The sequence below is a fragment of the Carcharhinus amblyrhynchos genome, chromosome 3, assembly GCF_965287045.1.
Source record: "Carcharhinus amblyrhynchos chromosome 3, sCarAmb.v2.hapA, whole genome shotgun sequence".
Lineage (NCBI taxonomy): Eukaryota > Metazoa > Chordata > Chondrichthyes > Carcharhiniformes > Carcharhinidae > Carcharhinus > Carcharhinus amblyrhynchos.
In genome coordinates, this window is record NC_137326.1 from 64,981,827 (window position 1) to 65,003,284 (window position 21,458).

The window sequence follows — 21,458 nt, forward strand, 5'->3', positions numbered from 1 at the left end:
GGGAATCAAGTAGATAGGGTGGTTAAGAAGGCATACGGTGTCTTGGCGTTTATTGGTAGGGGGATTGAATTTAGGAGTCGCAGCGTCATGTTGCAACTGTACACAACTCTGGTGCGGCTGCACTTGGAGTACTGTGTGCAGTTCTGGTCCCCACATTATAGGAAGGATGTGGAGGCTTTGGAGAGGGTGCAGAGGAGGTTTACCAGGATGTTGCCTGGTATGGAGGGGAGGTCCTATGAGGAGAGACTGAGGGATTTGGGGTTGTTTTCGCTGGAAAGAAGGCGGCTAAGAGGGGATCTTATTGAAACATATAAGATGATTAGAGGTTTAGATAGGGTGGACAGTGATAGCCTTTTTCCTCGGATGGAGAAAGCTAGCACGAGGGGGCATGGCTTTAAATTAAGGGGGGGTAGTTATAGGACGGATGTCAGGGGTAGGTTCTTTACCCAGAGGGTGGTGAGGGATTGGAATGCCCTGCCTGCTGCGGTTGTAAATGCGCCTAGTTTGGGGGCGTTTAAGAGATCCGTGGATAGGTTTATGGACGAAAAGGGATTGGTTTAGGTTAGTGGGTCATTGTTTTTTAATTGGTCGGCGCAACATCGTGGGCCGAAAGGCCTGTTCTGCGCTGTAATGTTCTATGTTCTATGAGGCCTCCCCGTGTGAGAGAGAGAGAGGCCTCCCCGTGTGAGAGAGAGAGAGAGGCCTCCCCGTGTGAGAGAGAGAGAGGCCTCCCCGTGTGAGAGAGAGAGAGGCCTCCCCGTGTGAGAGAGAGAGAGGCCTCCCCGTGTGAGAGAGAGAGAGGCCTCCCCGTGTGAGAGAGAGAGAGGCCTCCCCGTGTGAGAGAGAGAGAGGCCTCCCCGTGTGAGAGAGAGAGAGGCCTCCCCGTGTGAGAGAGAGAGAGGCCTCCCCGTGTGAGAGAGAGAGAGGCCTCCCCGTGTGAGAGAGAGAGAGGCCTCCCCGTGTGAGAGAGAGAGAGGCCTCCCCGTGTGAGAGAGAGAGAGAGAGAGGCCTCCCCGTGTGAGAGAGAGAGAGAGAGAGGCCTCCCCGTGTGAGAGAGAGAGAGAGAGAGGCCTCCCCGTGTGAGAGAGAGAGAGAGAGAGGCCTCCCTGTGAGAGAGAGAGGGAGAGACCACCCCGTGTGAGAGAGAGCGAGGCCTCCCCGTGCGAGTGAGAGAGAGAGAGAGGCCTCCCTGTGAGAGAGAGAGAGAGGGAGAGACCACCCCGTGTGAGAGAGAGAGAGGCCTCCCCATGCGAGTGAGAGAGAGAGAGAGAGACCACCCCGTGTGAGAGAGAGAGAGAGTGAGACCACTCTGTGTGTGTGAGAGAGAGAGAGAGACCACCCTGTGTGTGAGAGAGAGAGAGAGAGAGAGAGAGAGGCCTCCCCTTGCGAGTGAGAGAGAGAGAGAGCGACCTCCCCGTGTGAGAGGGTGAGTATGGGATGGGGACCCTCGTGATGTGAGTGACTTTGATCCCCAGTGTTGGAGTGCAGGAAGGGGGGGGCTAGTGTGGGAGGGGGGGCAGTGTAGGGGGGTTGGCGAGTTGTGTGAGACTTCTCATGCTGTGGATGACACTCATGCTGATTGATTGGGGGACGGGTGTTGATGAGACCTCTCGCTGTGGGTGACACTGATCCCACCCCTTACTGAGTGCATTATATTTAATGGAATGTTTGCTGGGTGTTTAGGTTGCAGCTTCAGCAGGGGGAGTATCAATCAGTGGATATCTCTTGAGGTGTAAAAGGAACAAGAGGCACTGGAAGAAACTCTGGTTTGTTATTCATGAGAAGGTGCTGTACACGTACGGAGCCAGAGGTGTAAGTATCTGCATCATAACTCTCTCCTTTAGCCATCCAATATCTCCCTTTACCAGTGGCAGCACTTTCTGTGAATTAACAAAACAATGTGAATATTCTTATTGCCCTGATGTGGGGTATTACAGGATACACAGAAATCTGGGAGTACAGATCCACAAATTCTTATAAGTTGCAGCATAGATGGACAAGGTGGTGCAGAAAGCATGCTTACCTTCATTGGCCAGGGCATCGAGTATAAAAGTTTGCACATTACGTTTTAGTTGTATAAAACATTAGTTAGGCCACATTTAGAATACTGAGTCCAATTCTGGTCACCAGAAGGACATGGAGGCTTTGGAAAGAGTTCAGAAAAGATTTACTAGGATGTTGCCTAGTATGGAGGGTATTAGCTATGAGGAGAGATTGAATAAACTGGGATTGTTCTCCCTGGAAAGACGGAGGCTGGGGGACGACCTGATAGAAGTTTATAAAATTATGAGAGGTATAAACAGGCCAAAAGGCCTGTTTCTGTGCTGTAGTGTATAGATAGGGTGCACAGTTGGAAGCTTTTTCCCAGGGGAGAAATGACAATTACAAGGGGGCACAAGTTCAAGATAAGGGGGGAAAGGTTCAGTGGAGATGTGCAGGGGAAGATTTTTACACAGGGTGGTGGGGGCCTGGAATGCACTGCCAAATGAAGTGGTTGAGGCAGTTATGTTAGCCACATTTAAGACTTATCTTGATAGCCATATCAAACAAATGGGGAATAGAGGGATAAAAGTACTTGGTATCGACGGGGCAACATGATTGGTACAAGCTTGGAGGGCCGAAAGGCCTGTTCCTGTGCTGTACTGTTCTTTATTCTTTTGTTCTTTGTAGGGTATTACTGGATATTGCCCTCATGTGGGGTATTACAGGATAGTGCCCTCATGTGATATATTGTGTCATATTGTCTTAGTGTGGTGTATTGTGTGATATTGTCCTAGTGTGGGGTATTATGGGATCTTGCCTCAGTGTGGGGTAATATAGGATACTACCCTAATGTGTAAACCATTTAGAACAAGTTATCATTATGAGGGAGGAAATGTTAGATGAATTAAAAAAGCATTAAGGTAGACAAACCCTCAGGACCAGATGGCGTCTATCCCAGATTACTAAGGGCGATGAGATGAAATTGCCTCTAACAGAAATCTTTGTTTCTTCATTGGGCACTTGTGACATCCCAGAGGACTGGAGAATAGCCAATGTTGTCCTGTTATTTAAGAAGGTTAGTAAGGATAACCCAGGTAACAATAGGCCGGTCAGTTTGACATCAATGATAGTGAAATTGTTGGAGAAGATTCTTAGGAATAAGATCGATACGCATTTGGAACGGAATGGCCTTGTTAGCGACAGGCAGCATGGTTTTGTACGAGTAAAGTCATGTCTCACTAATTTAATTGAGCTTTTTGAGGAGGTGACAAAAATGATTGACAATGTAAGGACTGTGGATGTTATACACATGGACTTCTGTAAAGCATTCAACGAGGTCCCCCATAGCAGGCTGTTACAAAAGATTAAATGTCACGGGATCAGGGATGAACTAGCTAGATGCATTCAGAACTGGCTTGGCCATAGAAGACGAAGGGTAGTGGTGGAAGGGTGCTTTTCTGAATGGAAGCCTGTAACTAGTGGTTTTCCACAGGAGGCTGAACTGGGCCTCTGCTGTTTGTGATATATATAAATGACTTGGGACAAAATGTAGCTGGTCTGATTAGCAAGTTTGTGGATAATACTAAGATTGGTGGAGAATACAGTAGGATATAGATAGGCTAGCAAAATGGACAAAGAAAAGACAGTTTACCAGGATGTTGCCTGGTACGGAGGGTATTAGCTATGAGGAGAGATTGAATAAATTGGGTTTGTTCTCCCTGAAAAGACGGAGGCTCAGGGATGACCTGATAGAAGTTTATAAAATTATGAGAGGTATAGATAGGGTGGACAGTTGGAAGCTTTTTTCCAGGGCAGAAATGACAATTATAAGGGGCATAAGTTCAAGATAAGGGGGGAAAGGTTCAGTGGAGATGTGCAGGGGAAGTTTTTTACACAAAGAGTGGTGGGGATCTGGAATGCGCTGCCAAGTGAGGTGGTTGAGGCAGTTATGTTAGCCACGTTTAAGACTTATCTTGATAGACATATCAACAAACGAGGAATAGAGGGATATAAATGATTGTTCTAATCTAGACCAATGTGATTGGTGCAGGCTTAGATGGCATAAGGGCCTGAACCTGTGCTGTACTGTTCTTTGTTCTTTTGTTCTCCTGGGTTATTACAGGATATTGTCCTAGTGTGGAGTATTGTGTGATATTGCCCTGATGTGGAGTATTACCTACATAACTTGGGATATCAAGGGGCAATTTACCATGGCCTATCTACCTTGCCTGCACATCTTTGGATGTGGGAGGAAACCAGAGCATCCGGAGAAAACCAGGGACATAGGCAGAACTCCACACAGATAGTCACCCAAGGCAGGAATCGAACCCGGGTCTGCTGTGAGGCAGCAGTGGTAACCACTGTGTCGTTCAGGTATTGCTGCCTTCTCAGATATTGTTTACATCTTTTCCTTTCTTCTGGGATTAGGAAACACTGAAACATCTGGTTAATCAGGGGCAGCACGGTGGCACAGTGGTTAGCACTGCTGCCTCACGTCACCAGGGACCCGGATTCGATTCCCAGTTTGGGTCACTGTCTGTGTGGAGTTTGTATGTTCTTCCTGTGTCTGTGTGGGTTTCCTCCCACAGTCTGAAAGATGTGCTGGTCAGGGACCCGAACAAGCACCAGAGTATGGCGACTAGGGGAATTTCACCGTAACTTCATTGCAATGTAAATGTAAGCTTACTTGTGACTAATAAATGAATAAAACTAATAATGAACTGAAGTCTTTTGGACTGTGACCAGATGAGAGTATAGATACTAAAGCCCATCTCCCAAGTATTCTTTCAGGAGATTTCACGTTTGTTCCCATGACAGCTCTCGGTAGTCCTACCATCTTTCCAACTCTAACACCCGACAAATTATTCACGTTCTCCTCCGTGAAGACCGAAACAAAAAATTATTCAAGACCTCAGCCATTTCCCCATCCCCTACCACTAAGTCCCCCCTCTCATCCTCTAAGGGTCCAACGTTCACCCTAGCCAGCCTCTTCCTTTTTATATATTTATAAAAACTCTTGCTATCCTTTTTTATATTAAGCGCTAGCCCAGCTTCATAGTTTATCCTACCCTTCTTTATCAACTTCTTTGTCAATCTTTGTTGACATTTAAACCTCTCCCAATCCTCTTCTCGCCCACTACTCTTAGCTACTCTAAATTCCTCCGCTTTTAATTTAACACTTTCCTTCACCTCCTTCGTTATCCACGGCTTATTACCTCTCCTCCTACGGTCCTTTTTAACCATCGGAATAAATTTCTGTTGAGCACCAAGAAAGATCTCCTTAAAGATCCTCCACTGCTCCTCAGCAGACCTACCTTCCAACGCGCTCCCCCAGTCAACATTCGCCAATTCTTCTCCCATCCTACCGTACTCCCCTCTGTTCAAACAAAGGACGCGCGTCCGGGAACCCACTTTCTCCTCCTCCATCTGCACCAGAAACTCCACCATACAATGATCACTCTCCCCAAGAGGATCCTTCACCACAAGGTCCCTAATTCTTCCCGCCTCATTACATAACACCAGATCCAAGATAGCTCGCTCCCTCGTCGGCTCCAACACACACTGTTCAAGGAAATTATCCCAGCAGCATTCCAAGAACTCCTCCTCGAGCCCACCGCGTCCAACATGGGTCGACCAATCAATATGTAGATTGAAATCCCCCATAATTATCGCCGTTCCATTCCTGCACGCCGCACTTATTTGCGCGTTAACAGCCCGCCCCACCTCCAGATCATTATTTGGGGGCCTATAGACGACACCCACCAGCATCTTCCTCCCTTTGCTGTGCCTAATCTCCACCCACAACGATTCCACTTTCTGCTCCTTGGCTTCAATATCATCCCTTGCTACCACCCTGATGCTATCCTTAATCAGCAGAGCTACGCCCCCACCTTTTCCCTCCCGCCTATCCTTCCTAAACACTTGATACCCCTGGACATTCAGCTCCCAGTCCCTGTCACCCTGCAACCACGTCTCTGTAATGGCCACCAGATCATATCCATTTGTGCTGATCTGCGCCACGAGCTTATCCACTTTATTCTGAATGCTTCGTGCATTCAGATAAAGTGCCTTCTTGGTGCCCTTATGTCTGGTACACAACCCAGTGTGACCAGAAAGTCTCTTTCATGCTGGGGATGAAACAAGCCAGTGTGACTATAAAGTCCCTTCCATCCTGGAGACGACTCATATCCTGTTTATTCACTTGTCAGGATGGCAGCCTGTTTGTCTCTGTCTTTAAACTGCAGTTTCTTGCCCAATTCTCCCAGAGTGCTTTATAAATCACCATTTTAGATGGCCCCGTTTGGCTACACCAGAAAATAGGGAGACTGGCAGTGCGGGGTCACTGTTAACCTCTGGCATGAATAGACATCCTGCTGTCGTCCCCCCGCCCCCCAGGCTTTTAATGAGATTCATGATTGTGGCCTCTGCATTGCAGAGTGATTCAAGTCTGAACTCCCACTGAAAAAACAATCATGATTTATACCAATTTTCCCACAAAATCAGCACTTAGAAATTTTTTGGGAAAAATCCCCCTCCCTCCATGACAAACCCCATCTGATGAATGGCAGACTTTGAACTGCCTCAGAAAGTACTTCTTGCTTAGCAGATTCAGGCCAGGTACAGCTAACCCCCACCTCTAGAGCCTCCATACAAACTCTGACATACATATTATGTATCACATAATTACACATTAGTGAGGAATGCTCCTGTACAGACTAAGTGACGACCAGTCACCTTAAACTTAGCAAATGAAGGTGTTATTATTTGGCTGTGGGGATTTGAATTCAGTAAATAAATTTACAGTGTGTGATTTGGTCTACTGTCAGGCTACAGAAATTGGTGTTAGATTTTTGAAGTCAAAGTAAAACACCCAGCACCCTGGCAGTAAAAAGTCTGACAACACCAGGTTTTAGTCCAACCGATTTATTTGATAGTAAACTCACTAGCTTTCGAGGGGATTTCCTCTTCTTCAGGTGAATGGAGAGTTCTCTCCATTCCAACGCCGGCATATCCACATCACCCTGGCAGTCACAGCCTACGTCACCACCAGCCACTAGAAGTGGTGTTTGTGGAGGAGCAGATTCCTGAGCAACTCCCTTATGACAGCTGCTACCCCAGATAGGAGAAAGCTACAGCGTGATGGAGGGTATGTCCAAAACTTCAAGGAGATCCTGGTAAAAGACAGGTAATTCCTGCAAGGAACCCTAAAGACCCCTCAGGTTGTGCGAACAAGAGCTGCATGTCATGAATCAGGCCATGCACCTAGCAGAAGAAATACATTGTCAGGGCACACTATTGAGGACGGGGGCTCAACGTAAAGGCATCTGCAGAAGGTTGCCACCTAGGTGCAAAGGCACATGAACGCCTGAACCTGAATACCCTCAGTAGACCATCCTTTTGTGACCCGTCCTTTTGAACGCCTTCTCCTGGTCAAGAGACAGGAAGGCGCTCGAGAGAGCAGCATTGTGGGAATGGTGAATCAGGTTCCGGACCATGGATAGTTCGACCTGGGGCCTGATCAAGGTGGATCATGTAGTCCAGCACGGTGTCATGACAAGAAGACATTGCCCTGGCAAAGATGATATCATCCATGCTAAGGAGAGAGACCAGGCACCAGTTCTTAAGGTGACGGAGATTCCCCTTCATGAGCCGCAGGGCAATAATGGCCCTGCACCACGAATGATGCATCTCCCCACTTGCAATACTGTCCCTGAGGACCACTGTGTAGTCATTCACCAGGATGTCCCAGAGCGCCCTGAAGAACTCCACAGTCAGCCCGTCCAGCCCTGGGGTTTTTCCCCTGGAGAGGCTGTCGAGTGTGCTGGTCAGCTCCTTCAGGCTGATAGGAACATCGAGCGAACTGTGCCCTTGGGGCTGACCTGCAGCAGGTCCTCCCACAAAGTTCTATGGGCATTATTGTTAGATGGATCCAGAGAGACGAGTGCAATGTAATATTCTCGGACAATGGTCCTGATGCTCTCTGGATCTGAGACAAGGGATCCGTCAACGGCCAGCAGTGTAAGGAACTGCTGGTGGATCCCAATTCTCTTTTCCAGTGAGTAGAAGGAGGAGCCATGGTCCAGATCCCTATGGATCCAGATCTGCAACCTCATGTAAACGCCATGGGATCTGACAAATTGCAGGTCCTGCAGTGCGTCCTTCTTCTCTTGGCACAGCAGTCGCATAGCTGGGTCTTCATTGGGCTGACAAAGATGTGACTCCAGGTTGGAAACCTCCTCCTCAGTTTCTCAATCCTGGATTTCCACCTCTTTGTCGACCCCCCTCATGTATCTCTTGTCAGAAGGTAGAGACACGTGTCTTGTCTACATCCCACTATAGCCTCAAAGAAGGGAAGCCTCCCTGTTTCCTTCCCCAGCTGGCCTGTGACTGGACCCCAGGTACCGCCTGACTTGCAAGTTTGTCAAATAACTTGCAATTTAGAGAGAAGCAGATATATGCCCACCCACAATTAAAGGCCATTAAATATCCAATCAGCAGTGTCTTTACACTGTCTGTGTGATTCTCAGCTCATCGCACAAGATTATGGCACCATTATGATTTCTTTATTTCCTCGACCAATAAAAACCCCCAAAGGAGCAGCAGATTACTGGTGATAGAGTTCAGAGCTGTGTGAGTGCAGAGTTTAGCTTGAGTTTCCAAGTTATTATTTAGCATTTGAGGCGTGATTTTCAGCATTTCAGAATTTGCCTGGAAAGGTTGCCTGAGGATTGAAGGACAATATTCCATCATTTGCAAGGTCCTCTGCGTTTGCTCCATGGGGATAGTCCACTGAGCTGCTGGGACCTTCAGTGAAGAGGAAAAGAGGAGGCAGGATGAGTGCAGGCAACATTCCAGATAGAGACAGAAGAGAGATACTGTCTCAGTTGGTGCAAGGTCAAGAGGGGACATCAAAGATGCCAGTACCCAGTGGCTGGAGTATAAACACAATGCACCAACTACTTCCAGATGTCTGAGATCCAGTGCCACAGGAGGCTCTGCCTTTTCAGGAACGCACTGATAGCCCTTTGCAACATGATAAGTCATAAAATTTCCCCCAAATGTGTTGGGGTAGTATCAGGATCAACCCCATAATAGTGTTTTAATTTGCTAAATTTAAGGATTAATTGATTAGTGGCCACTTAATCTGATGAGGCACACATATAGCACTGTTTTTATCATTCCACAAATGTACAAGGGGTTTGTACAAAGTGGTTTGGTCACAGTGGTCCTCCAGTTCATTCCAGGCCTCAGTGAGAGTTCTGTGTGATGTCTCTCGATCAGCCCCACACAGTTGGGTCAAGCTAGTGACTGATACCACCTTTAGACATGTCCGCACTTTCATCAACTACCGGATAGATAAGGACAGCCAGGCAGAGAGAGTACGAGAGTTTGTGGTGATGGTTGGGTTTTTCCACATTCGGGAAGCTGCAGACTGTATGCATTTGGCCATCAGGGTGCCAGCAGGAGAGCCAGGAACTTTCATCAACAGGAAGGGGATACCACTCAATGAATTTGCAAATTTTCTCTGACCACAGGACACAGATTCTGCGTCCTTTCTCCAGGGAGTTCACACAATTCATACGACTTGTGGCACCATCAGGTACCAAGGCTATTCATGGCTCCTGCAAAATTGGTTGGATGCCTCCTGATGAACAAGGGCTAATCCTTAAAGTGGAGGCTGATGACCCCATTCCTTTACACAAGAAGAGTCCGAGGAGAGATACAAAGGAGTCGTGCTTCCACAAGAGAGAAGGAAAGAACCATTGGGCTGCTCAAGATGCATGCCCAATGCCTGGACTAATCCATAGGATCATTGCAGTATCCTCCAGAACATGAGTCCCTCATAGTCACCACATTGTGTGCCCTGCACAATCTTACTCTGACAAGGGGGGGCCCAGTGGAGGCAGGGGAAAGCGAGGCAGGGCCACAGACCAGGGAGGATGACCGCAGTGCTGGGTTGGAGAATGTCACTGGGAATGCACAAAGTGACGACTTTGAGGTGGACAATAGGAACATTCGGGGTGGGGGGGGTGGGGTATAGGGACGTGAGGGTTGCACTGATCCAATGAACCTTCATCTCAGCATCCTGGACCAGTGACAAAGTCTCAATCAGAATAAAACCTCCCTTCAGAGCACAATCCAGAAATGCTGCACCACACAAAGCCCACAGGTTACAAGCCAGTATACAAAGCAGCCAATTCAGCCCCTTGATTCGAGGAACAGGTTTATGTGATTTAACATTATCATGAAAACACCATACAAATGTTCTAAACTTAACAGAAATCCCAAAGTAATGAACACAGATAATGTCATCTATTACACTCCCTGTTGTGCTCAAGGTGCCTTAAACTCATGTCTAAGGGTGCTGCATCTTGGTGCGTGCCTTGCTGGCAGTGGTATTGTATTACGAGTGGCAGCGATGTAAGTGGCGGCGTTACAGGAGGCAGCATTATGGGTGAGGGCAATGTTGGAGTTGTCATTTATGGGAAGCAGTGTTACAGGTGGGGGCAATGTCAGAGGCAGCGTTACAGGTGGAGGTGATGTTGGAGAGGGTGTTACAGGAGGAGGTATTACAGGAAGGGCTGATGTTGAATGTGGCATTATGGAAGGCACCGATATTGAAAGAGGTGGCGCACTGCAGCAATGTATGCTGCACAATGTTGTGCCCACTGACCTGGGCAGCCACCTCAGTCCAGGCCACCTTAGGTATGGTAACCCTCTCTTCCTGTTCCTTGGCATCAAGATGTTGTGCCTAGCACTGATCTGCACCAGTAGAGACAGCTACTCCTTTGTAAAATGCAAGGGTACTTAGCCTACCCAGTGTGCCCACCCACCTTCCATGACCACCTGGTGCTGGTTCCTTGAAACCAGTAAAGTTCTTGGTTTTCAGTCACACAGTGTCCATGGGCTCCCCCAAGCTTCTGGCAACCTTCAAGGAGCTGCTTCCTTCCATTGGGTTGTCACTGGGATGCAGAATGCTCCTTCACCTGCACAAAGAGCTACCTGGCAGACATGTTTCACGCTGGGATGTCTGATAATTGGTCAGTCAGTGTAATATCAACACAATCTCTGGCCGGACAGAATTAACATCCAAATTCAGATAAGGTCAAATTCACGTGATCGGTTATACATATCCTGTTGCTGTTTATGTTTACCTACTACACAAGCCGTGAGCACTTTGGGTCATGGTGAGTGAGAATGTCAAAGACACCGTTACAATTGCAAATCTTTGGGAGAAGAAAAAACATAGAGAGCAGCTAAGTAAACACATCGTAGAGACAGAGTATTACACCACGTGCTTCTGGGTGTAGTGCTATCCTAATGGATAGAATGTCTAGAGCGTCAGGGCATAACCACAAAATGTTCTGGCAATGGTAGTTATGTAGGGATCTTTTATGTCCAGGATTGATCCTGATTTAGGGAGGAAGGATAGGACAGTGAATTGACTTACCCCAGGGACACCTTTTGCACCCAAAGCTATGTTGTGTACAGTCCTTGAGATAAACAAGTGTTGGGAAAGTGAACTAATATTCAAAATGGAACAGCAACAACTTAGAGTCACTGAATTATAGAATGACTACAGTGCAGAAGGAGGCCGTTCGGCCAATTGAGTCTGCACTGACTCTCCAACAGAGCATCTTACTTAGGCCCATCCCCTGCCCTATCCTCCATATTTACTCCGCTAATCCCCAGTGTATGCATCTTGGGACACTAAGGGATAATTGAGCTTGGCCAATCTAATTTGCACATCTTTGGACTATGGGAGGAAACACAGTAAGAAGTCTTACAACACCAGGTTAAAGTCCAACAGGTTTAAACTTCTTACTGTGTTTACCCCAGTCCAACACTGGCATCTCCACACTATGGGAGGAAACCTGAGCTCTGCGTTGCACCACCATGGCCCAAAGTGCTCACGGCCAATGAAGTGCTGGTGTGCTAGGTAAACACAATAGCTCCCATAAACAGCACCATGCTAAATAGCCAATATGGGACATATTTGAAGTTGGATTTAACGTAAGTTCCCTTTAATATAGAGAAACAAAAGCTTTTCAAAGGAATGTGACTGGATAAAAATGAGCACTGACACAAAGGACAGGGAGAGTGATTGAAAACTCAATCAAAAAAATTAATATTTCAGAACAGTTAAAACTTTTTCAAGAAGGAATAGAAGAAAGGGCAACACAGTGGTTAGCAATGCTGTCTTTCAACGCCATGAACCCATGCTCAATTCTGGCCTTGGGTTATTGTCTCTGTGGAGTTTGCATGTTCTCCTAGTGTCTGCATGAGTTTCCTCCGGGTGCTCCAGTTCCCTCCCACATTCCAAAAATGGCTAAGGGGATTAGCCAAGGTAAATATTTGGGATTACAGGGAGAGAAGGCCTGGTTAAGGTGCTCTGTCAGAGAGTCAGTGCAGACTTGTTGGGCTGAATGGGTTTGCCTGCATTGTAGGTATTCTATAAATAGAGAGGAGGAGAATTTAGAAGGGAGGAGATGGACGAGTTTGGGGGGCGAAGGAGGGTTTAGAGAGGTAATTCCACAGATTGGAGGCCAGGCAGCCAGTGCCATGACCACTGATGCAAGAGGACTAAATTGTCTCTTTGCAAAGATTGAGAGTTGGAGAAGTGATCTCTTTTGGCCAAGGCCATGCTGCAACTGGAAAATGATTGGTTAAAAATCCTGCTAGTTTAATATTTGGTGTCACCTGTTTTTGTGACAGAACAAGGTTGCTGCTGAGAGCTTGCCTCTACTGGGCTTCACTGTCGAGGGATCGAAAGGTGATGAACCTGCCGCACCTGGTGTGCTCTTTCAGCTTTACCACAAGAACGTTCTTTACTATTCCTTCAAAGCCGAGGACAGCCATACTGCACAGAGGTAGGTGCTCCCTCTTGCTTTCTCTCTCTCTCACATACAAACTCAGCAAGGTTACTTAGTCTAGGACTGGGGGCAGGTGCAATGCAAATAGAGTTGGGAGTTGTGCTTCAGTCAGTTTGAGATTGGCAGATATGTTTTCACAGCTATCTTTGAGATTAAGATGGAATGGGGAATGATGCCAGATGTTTTAGTTCTCAATGTAGCCTATGTCTGCAATGGTCTACGTGGCACATTGGTCAAAAAAGTAAAAGCCCATGGCAAACTGGGTCAAAAGTTGGCTTAGTAACAGGAAACAAAGGGTAATGGTCATTGGATGCCCTTGTGAAAGGAAAGTTGTTTCAAGTGGTGTTTCACAGGGCTGAGTGTTGGGACGCTTACTATTTGTGTTATGTATTAACGATTTGGACGTGAAGATGGGAAATTTGTGGAAGGCTGAGTAGTGGATAGTGTAGAGAAAAGCAATAAAATGGGATTACAGGGATAATTTGAAAGTGATGGGTTGGTGGAGCAGGTGGTAAAGTGGCAGCTGGATTTTAACATAGAGGGCGGCATGGTAGCACAGTGGTTAGCACTGCTGTTTCACAGCTCCAGGGACCTTGGGTTCGATTCCCAGCTCGGGTCACTGTCTGTGTGGAGTTTGCACATTCTCCTCGTATCTGTGTGGGTTTCCTCCGGGTGCTCCGGTTTCCTCCCACAGTCTGAAGATGTGCATATTAGATTGATTGGCCATGGCAAATTGCCCCTTAGTGTCCTTGAATGCATAGGTTAGAGGGATTAGCAGGTAAATGTATAGGGATATGGGGGTAGGGGCGGGATGGGATTGTGTTCGGTGCAGACTCGATGGGCCCGATGGCCTCTTTCTGCATTGTAGGGTTTCTATGATTTCTATGAAGTGGGTTGCACAGTGGCACAATGGTTCGCACTGCTGCCTCACAGCACCAGGAATCTGAGTTTGATTCCGGGCTTGGGTCACTGTCTGTCTTTGCACGTTCTCCCTGTTCCCATGTGGGTTTTCTCTCGCTGATTCAGTTTTCTTCCACAGCCCAAAGATGTGCAAGTTAGGTGGATTGGCCATGTTAAATTGACCCTTAGTGTCAGGGGGACTAGCTAGGCTAATTGCACTGGGTTATGGGGTAAGGCCTGGGTGGGATTGTGGTTGATGCAGACTTGATGGGCTGAATGGCCTCCTTCTGCACTGTAGGATTCTATGATTCTAAGTGTGAGGTCAGAGATTTAAGGAGGTCAAACACTTATAGGGACACAGTAAATGGGAATACACTTAAGAGGGGTAGATGAAGTGAGAGATCTTGGTGTACAAGTACACAGATTCCCAAAAGCAGCAGTTCAAGTAGACAAGGTTGTAAAAGAGGCATATGGCAGATGTAGAGAATATAAAAGTAAGGATATAATGTTGGAATTGTATAAAACACTGGTAAGGCCACAATTGGAGTATGTGTGCAGTTCCGGTCAGTGCATTACAGGAAGGATGTAATTGCTCTGGAGAGAGTGCAGAAGTGGTTTACAAGAATGTAGCCAGGATTAGAGAAATGTAGCTGCAAGGAGAGATTGGATGAGGTTATTTTTCTTGGAACAAAGGAGGCTAAGGGGTGATTTGATTAAGATGTATAAAATTGAGGGGAAGGGATAGAGTAGACAGGGATAAAATTGTTTCCCTTGGCGGAGAATTCTAGAACCAGGGAACATAAATTTAAGATAAGTGGCAGAAGGTCTAGAAGAGACCCGAGGAAGAACTCTTTTACACAGAGGGTAATAATTGTCTGGAATTTGTTGCCCTAGTGAAGGTAGAGACTCAAAACTCTTTTAAAAAGTACCTGACTTGCACCTTAAGTGCTGTAAGCTACAGGGCTATGGGTCCAGTGCAAGAAGCTGGGATTAGAAAGGGCACCTTGGGTGTCCTTGTGTTGGCATGGACAAGATGGGCCAAATGACCTTTCTTATGTTTCTATGTACAGGCTAAAAGGTCTATGTTGATCCATTAACATATAGCAATTCAAAACTGGGCTAAATCTAATGGATTTGAATGTGGGTGCTCAGCACAGTCAGAATGAGTTGCTGTGGATGTGTGTGTTGCTTGACCATTCTGATACTGGGCCAGAAATGACCTTCAATTTGTAGCAGGAATCATGTTGGCCACAAATAGGCTGGAATGTGCAGGATGTGCAAAGGTCTTTGTAATGGCCAAAGCAGGTGAATTATCCACCAAAGGTTGCAGCACATGAGGTGGCACATTAGTGGCAGTGCCTGTGGACCTACAGAAAAACAGGGAGATGGAAAAGGGGATGCAGAGAGGGCAAGCTCTATGCCATCCCCTCTGCCAGGGTGGAACTGAACTCATTGATGCTACCTGATAGTGTCAGGTGACTGTTGGCAGGCCAGCCCATGCAGCCAAGATCTCGATGTATACACACGTTCAGCATCACGCATCATGAGGTCCTCAGCTTCTCTTGCAGGCATTACAGATATCTGTAACCTTCCCTCCAGGGAACTGGTAAATGAACCATTCTTTGTTGCCGGCCTGGCTATAGCTCACTTTTGCCCACATGGGTCACCACATCCTGATCCCAACTCTGTATTAATCTCCAGGATATGCAGTGGCTAACTATCTGTTCTCACTTTGCTGCTTGCTGACTGTATCTTAACTGTTGAATCTTAACTGTTTTGACACATTCTGTTTCAGATGGATTGAAGCAATGTTTGAAGCCTCCATATTATAGCACCTATGGGCTCTCACAGTGTGAGATTTTCCTTTTTTGCTCCGTGCTCCAGTGGCTCTGCAAGGAAATCATCAAGATTTGCAACCATAAGATATTCCTCACAGCACAAGACAATTAAAGGGGAAGTTATTGACTGGAATACGCTCCAAACGCGTTCAATCGTTCACACCCAGCAATCCTCACAGCTTGTCAACTTTTCTTCTGATTTTATCATAATTAGGCAAGTTGTTCCTTTTTCAACAGCCATTGCAATTAGGTGTCCCTCCTCTGGAACTCTGGGAGGAATGAATGACTCAAATGCAGCGAGAACACCTGTGACATGGAAGTACCAGAGGTCTGATTTTAAAATGCATCTTCTGGTTGTTTGGAGTCTTGACTGGAATAACAAATTAATCCCTGAATTTGGAAATTTCATCAGGTTCATGTTGAAGGAGGAATGGGCTCATATTAGAGTGGAGTTGGTGTCACAGTGCATTGCAATCAAAACAATAGATGTCAGTCACTTCCAGATGAGATTCTTCTTGAAGCAGACTGGATGTTGTTAAGCAATCCAGCTTCAGTAATGCTCTGCAGCCACAATAGAGATGTTCTTTTGCATTGGGTTTATTGAGCTGCCCTTCCAGCAAAACAAATTGTAATATTTTGCTTGTTAGATGAAGAGGATGTATAAATATAAACGAGGTTTAATGCCAGTAATGTATACAAAACCTGTTGATCTTCCTGCCCCATTGTTGCATATGGAAACTGCAGCAAAGGCCCTCTTTGAGGCTGCATTCAATCAGACAGATAATCAGGAGAATGGGGTCGATCCGACGGTTTGCTGAAGGTGAACTGAACCCTCAGGGTTGGAGGCCCATTGGTGAAACTGAAATATGTTCCTTTTTATTATTTGTTAATATTTTTAAAACAACAATGCCTGGAAGTAGAAGTAACCTCACTGAATAAAGTACACAATAGAACAGTGAAATTCAGGCAGTGTCCTGAACATGGCTGAACAGAAATGGTAAATGTATAATATATTATAAATAGTGATAATCATTGGCTGCAGTCAGCTGAAGTCAACATCTGATAATGACAGATTGGAAACATAAGAGAACATCTGAAAGAAAAACATTAGGAGTCAATAAAGATTTTGAAAATGCGTGTTTTATTGATTGCTTTTCACTTCAAGTTTATCATTCCGTTGTTGAAAGATCCAAATATATGTCAGCCTTGAGATGTTTTTCCTAGTGTATCTCCCAAAAGTGGGTATCTCATCCCAAGGGAAATAGATGGGTCTTATCCTAACCCAAAAGGTTAGCCCAAATGTAGTGTCACAAATTTTAGATCCATCCTAACCTTATTAATATGAATTAACTGCCATTTTGCAAATCTAGCATGATGCCAGCACCAAACACATCTATCCCATGTGCATTCTAAGAAGTCCCACAACAACAGGTTAAAGTCCAACAGTTATTTGGTAGCACAAGCCACAAGCTTTCAGAGTGCTGCCCCTTCAACAGGTGAGTGGGAGTTCTGTTCACAAGCAAGGCATATAAAGACACAAACGCAATTTACAAAACAATGGTTGGAATGCGAGTCTTTACAGATAATCAAGTCTTAAAGGTACAGACAATGTGAGTGGAGAACGGTTAAGTACAGGTTAAAGAGATCTGTATTGTTTCCAGCCGGGACAGTTAGTGAGATTTTGCAAGCCCAGGCAAGTCATGGGGGTTACAGATAGTGAGACATGATCCCAAGATCCCGGTTGAGGCCAACCTCATGTGCGGAACTTGGCTATCAGTTTCTGCTCAGCGATTCTGCGTTGTCGTGTGTCATGAAGGCCGGCTTGGAGAACGCTTACCCGAAGATCAGAGACTGAAAGCTTGTGACTGCTAAAGTGTTCCCCAACAGGAAGAGAACACCCCTGCCTGGTAATTGTCAAGCGGTGTTTATTCATCAGTTGTCATAGCGTCTGCATGGTCTCCCAATGTACAATGCCTCAGGACATCCTTTCCTCCAGCATATCAGGTAAACAACGTTGGCCAAGTTGCAAGAGTATGTACCGTATACCTGGTGGATGGTGTACTCATGTAAGATGATGGCATCCGTGTAGATGATCTGGCATGTCTTGCAGCGGTTGCTGTGGCAGAGATGTGTGATGTTGTGGTCACTGTTCTCCTGAAGGCTTGGTAGCTTGCTGCTGTTTGAGGTTCAGTGGCTGTTTGAAGGCAAGAAGTGGGGGTGTGGGAATGGCCTTGGTGAGATGTTCGTCTCCATCAATGGCATGTTGAAGGCTTTGGAGAAGATGTCATAGCTTCTCCGCTGTGGGGAAATACTGGACAACAATACTGGTTTTGTGAAGGGTAGGTCGTGCCTCACAAACCTTATCGAGTTTTTTGAAAAGGTGACCAAAGAGGTGGATAAGGGTAAGGCAGTTAATGTGGTGTATATGGATTTTAGCAAAGCGTTTGATAAGGTTCCCCATGGTAGGCTATTGCAGAAAATGCAGATGCATGGGATATAGGGTGATTTAGCAGTTTGGATCAGGAATTGGCTAGCTGATAGAAGACAGAGGGTGGTAGTTGATGGGAAATATTCAACCTGGAGTTCAGTTACAAGTGGTGTACCTCAAGGATCTGTTTTGGGGCCACTGCTGTTTGTCATTTTTATAAATGACCTAGATGAGGGTGTAGAAGGATGGGTTAGTAAATTTGCTGACAACACCAATATCGGAGGAGTTGTAGACAGCGAGGATGGATGTTACAGTTTGCAGAGGGACATAGATAAGCTGCAGAGCTGGGCTGAGAGGTGGCAAGTGGAGTTTAATGCGGAAACATGTGAGGTGATTCACTTTGGTAAGAGTAACAGGAGTACAGGATATAGGGCTCATGGAAGGACTCTTAGTAGTGTTGACGAGCAGAGAGATCTCGGTGTACATGTGCATAGCTCCCTGAAAGTTGGCACCCAGGTTGATAAGGTTGTTAAGAAGGTGTACGGTGTGTTAGCTTTTATTGGTAGAGGGATTGAATTTCGGAGCCGTGAGGTCATGTTGCAACTGTACAAAACTCTGGTGTGGCCGCACTTGGAGTATTGTGTACAGTTTTGGTTGCCGCATTATAAGAAAGATGTGGAGCCATTGGAAAGGGTGCAGAGGAGGTTTACCAGGATGTTGCCTGGTATGGTGGGAAGGTCTTATGAGGAAAGGCTGAGGGACTTGAGGTTATTTTCATTGGAGAGAAGAAGGTTACAAGGTGACCTAATTGAGGCATACAAGATGATCAGAGGGTTAGATAGGGTGGACAGTGAGGGCCTTTTTCCTCGGATGGTGATGGCTAACACGAGGGGACATAACTTTAAATTAAGAGGTGGTAATTATAGAACGGATGTCAGAGGTAGGTTCTTTACTCTGAGGGTAGTAAGGGCATGGAATGCCCTGCCTGCAGCAGTTGCGGACTCGCCAACTTTAAGGGCGTTCAAATGGTCAGTGGATAGGCATATGGATAACATTGGAATAGTTTAGGTAAGAGGGTCATTAGATTGGTTCCACTGATCGGCGCAACATCGAGGGCTGAAGGGCCTGTACTGCGCTGTAATGTTCTGTGTTCTATGTTCTAACAAAGGGTACTCTGCTGTGTACAGTGTTTGTCTTTTGAGGAGGTTGGTGCGGTTTTTCGCTGTGGCACGTCGGAACTGTTGATCGATAAATCAAGCACCATAGTCTGATTTTATGAGTGCACCTTTCAGCATCTGGAGGTGCCTGTTGCGATCCTCCTCATCTGTTGTTTCAGTGATTGTTCACCATGAGTCCAAAAGAAGAAAATGTCATCGATGTATCTAGTATATACCATCAGTTGAAGGTCCTGTGCGGTGAAGAGGTCTTTTTGAACCTGTGCATGAAGATGTTGGCATATTGAGGTGCGAATTTGGGCCCCATGGCTGTTCCATGTGTCTGGATGAAGAAATGGTTGTTGAAGGTGAAGACATTGTGGTCCAGGATGAATCAGATGAGTTATAAAATGGCATCTGGAGATTGGCATTTGTCAGCGTTGAGTATTGAGGCAGTTGCAGCAATGCCATCGTCATGGGATGCTAGAGTAGAGTGCTGAGACATCCCTTGTGACGAGGAGTGCAGGAGTGCTCGTTGTTCAACTGCTCCATGTGTGCTCAGTTTCTGCAGGAAGTCCGTAGTGTAGCAACAAAAGCTGGGGGTTCTTTGTACAATGGGTTTCAAGATGTCCGCGACGTAACCGGAGAGGTTCTCATATAGGGTCCCATTGCCCGAAACGATGGGATGGCTGGGTGTGTTGGCCTTGTGTATCTTCGGGAGGCAGTAGAGATCGCCAATGTGGCGAGTACATGGGAAGAGAGCACGGAGGGTACTCTGAAGGTCCGGATCAAAGGTCTTGATCAGTCTGTTAAGTTGACGGGTGTGTTCTTTGGTCGGATCTATGGGTCTGTAGTGTTGTTCGTTGTCCTCATTGGGCGTGTATGGGGTATCAGGAAGGGATAGTACCTCTGATGGAAGAACATGTCGCATCCTTTCAGGGTGGTTTGCCCATCGTTTGTCCCCACCTGGCACTCAGCTCCCACCTGTGGCTCCCCATAGCTGTTTGCATGCAACAGCGGCCACACCTCGGGCGACGGCTTCGACAAGCTGGCTGAATCAGGTGAGGGTAGTCTCAGCCCTCGGTGAGATAGGGAGATGTCTAGCCCAGCATGTGAAGACAGACTCCGGCGGACTGAGCAGACGAGACCAATGGAAGGTCCAATGGTCAAGAAGGCAGTCTCTGCAAGCATCGTGGAACGCAAACAGCAGGACAAGACACAGAAGACGTCCTGGTCATCCACTGCGCCTAGTCCCACCTCCAACCATCTTGACTCTTGTCTTGCCACTGGATCTAGATGGGAATTGGGAAGAGAGAGTGAAGCTGATGCTGCGGAACTCTCCCTCACTTTAATCCAAATCAAGCGCTGGTCTCGAAACCATCATCATCATCATCAGTGTCCTGTTCAACCCTTGAAGTGCTGCGGTGATGGGCGAATGATGAAGCAGCAGGTGTGGATACACTGGGAGGTGTAGTCAAGGACCTGCACACAGGCAGCTTGGGTTTAATGATCGTTTTCCACTGACCGAAGCAGCAGTGGAACTCGTTGTCTACCTGAATGACTGAGCAGTCCTCTTCAGGAATGCACTGCTCACCTCCACAGAATGGGGAAGGGGCTAGAAAAGGTGCCGTAAACATTGCCTGCTTCACTACACCCTGGCCAGTTTACCGCGGCTGGCGGGGATCCCATCTTGCAGTCAAACAAACAAAATAAAACACAAGGTGACAGCGCTCACCATTGGCACTTGAAACGTGCACACACTTTTGGACAACCGTACAGCAGACAGACCAGAGAGAAGGACAGCCTTCGTTGCCAGAGAGCTTACAAGATACAACATTGACATTGCAGCCCTGAGTGAAACTCGTCTTGCCAACGTAGGTCAGTTGACTGAAATTGGAGGTGGATAGACTTTTTTCTGGAGCAGTTGCAGCAGCGATGAGCGTCGTGATGCTGGAGTTGGATTTGCCGTCAGGAGTCACCTTGTTCAGAAACTTGATAGTCTACCCAAGGGTGTACCCAATGACCAGCTTAAGACATTACAGCTTCCACTACAGAACAGAAGTCAAGCCACCCTGATCAGCACCTACGCCGCGACAATGAACAACCCAGACGAGATGAAAGACAAGTTCTACGAAGAACTAGACGCCCTACTATCAGCAGTGAGCAGTACCGACAAGCTGATCTTGCTTGGCGATTTCAATGCAAGAGTAGGGTGTGACTCTGCAATCTGGCAGGGAGTCATTGGGAGGCATGGAGTGGGCAAGTGTAACAGTAATGGCCT

At 46.7% G+C, this 21,458-nt stretch overlaps 1 protein-coding gene across 1 annotated transcript in view; it reads left to right on the top strand.

Annotated features, from left to right (window-relative positions):
• The window catches only part of LOC145341391 (FYVE, RhoGEF and PH domain-containing protein 5-like), a 103,719-nt gene extending 87,047 nt beyond the window's left edge, over positions 1–16,672 (top strand). Inside the window, exons 18-20 of the mRNA XM_080186331.1 lie at positions 1,684–1,812; positions 12,700–12,854; positions 15,553–16,672. Of these exons, the coding sequence (XP_080042457.1) occupies positions 1,684–1,812; positions 12,700–12,854; positions 15,553–15,589 (321 nt within the window). The 3' untranslated portion in view covers positions 15,590–16,672. The remainder of the gene's footprint in view (positions 1–1,683; positions 1,813–12,699; positions 12,855–15,552) is intronic.
• Positions 16,673–21,458: the final 4,786 nt, after the last annotated feature.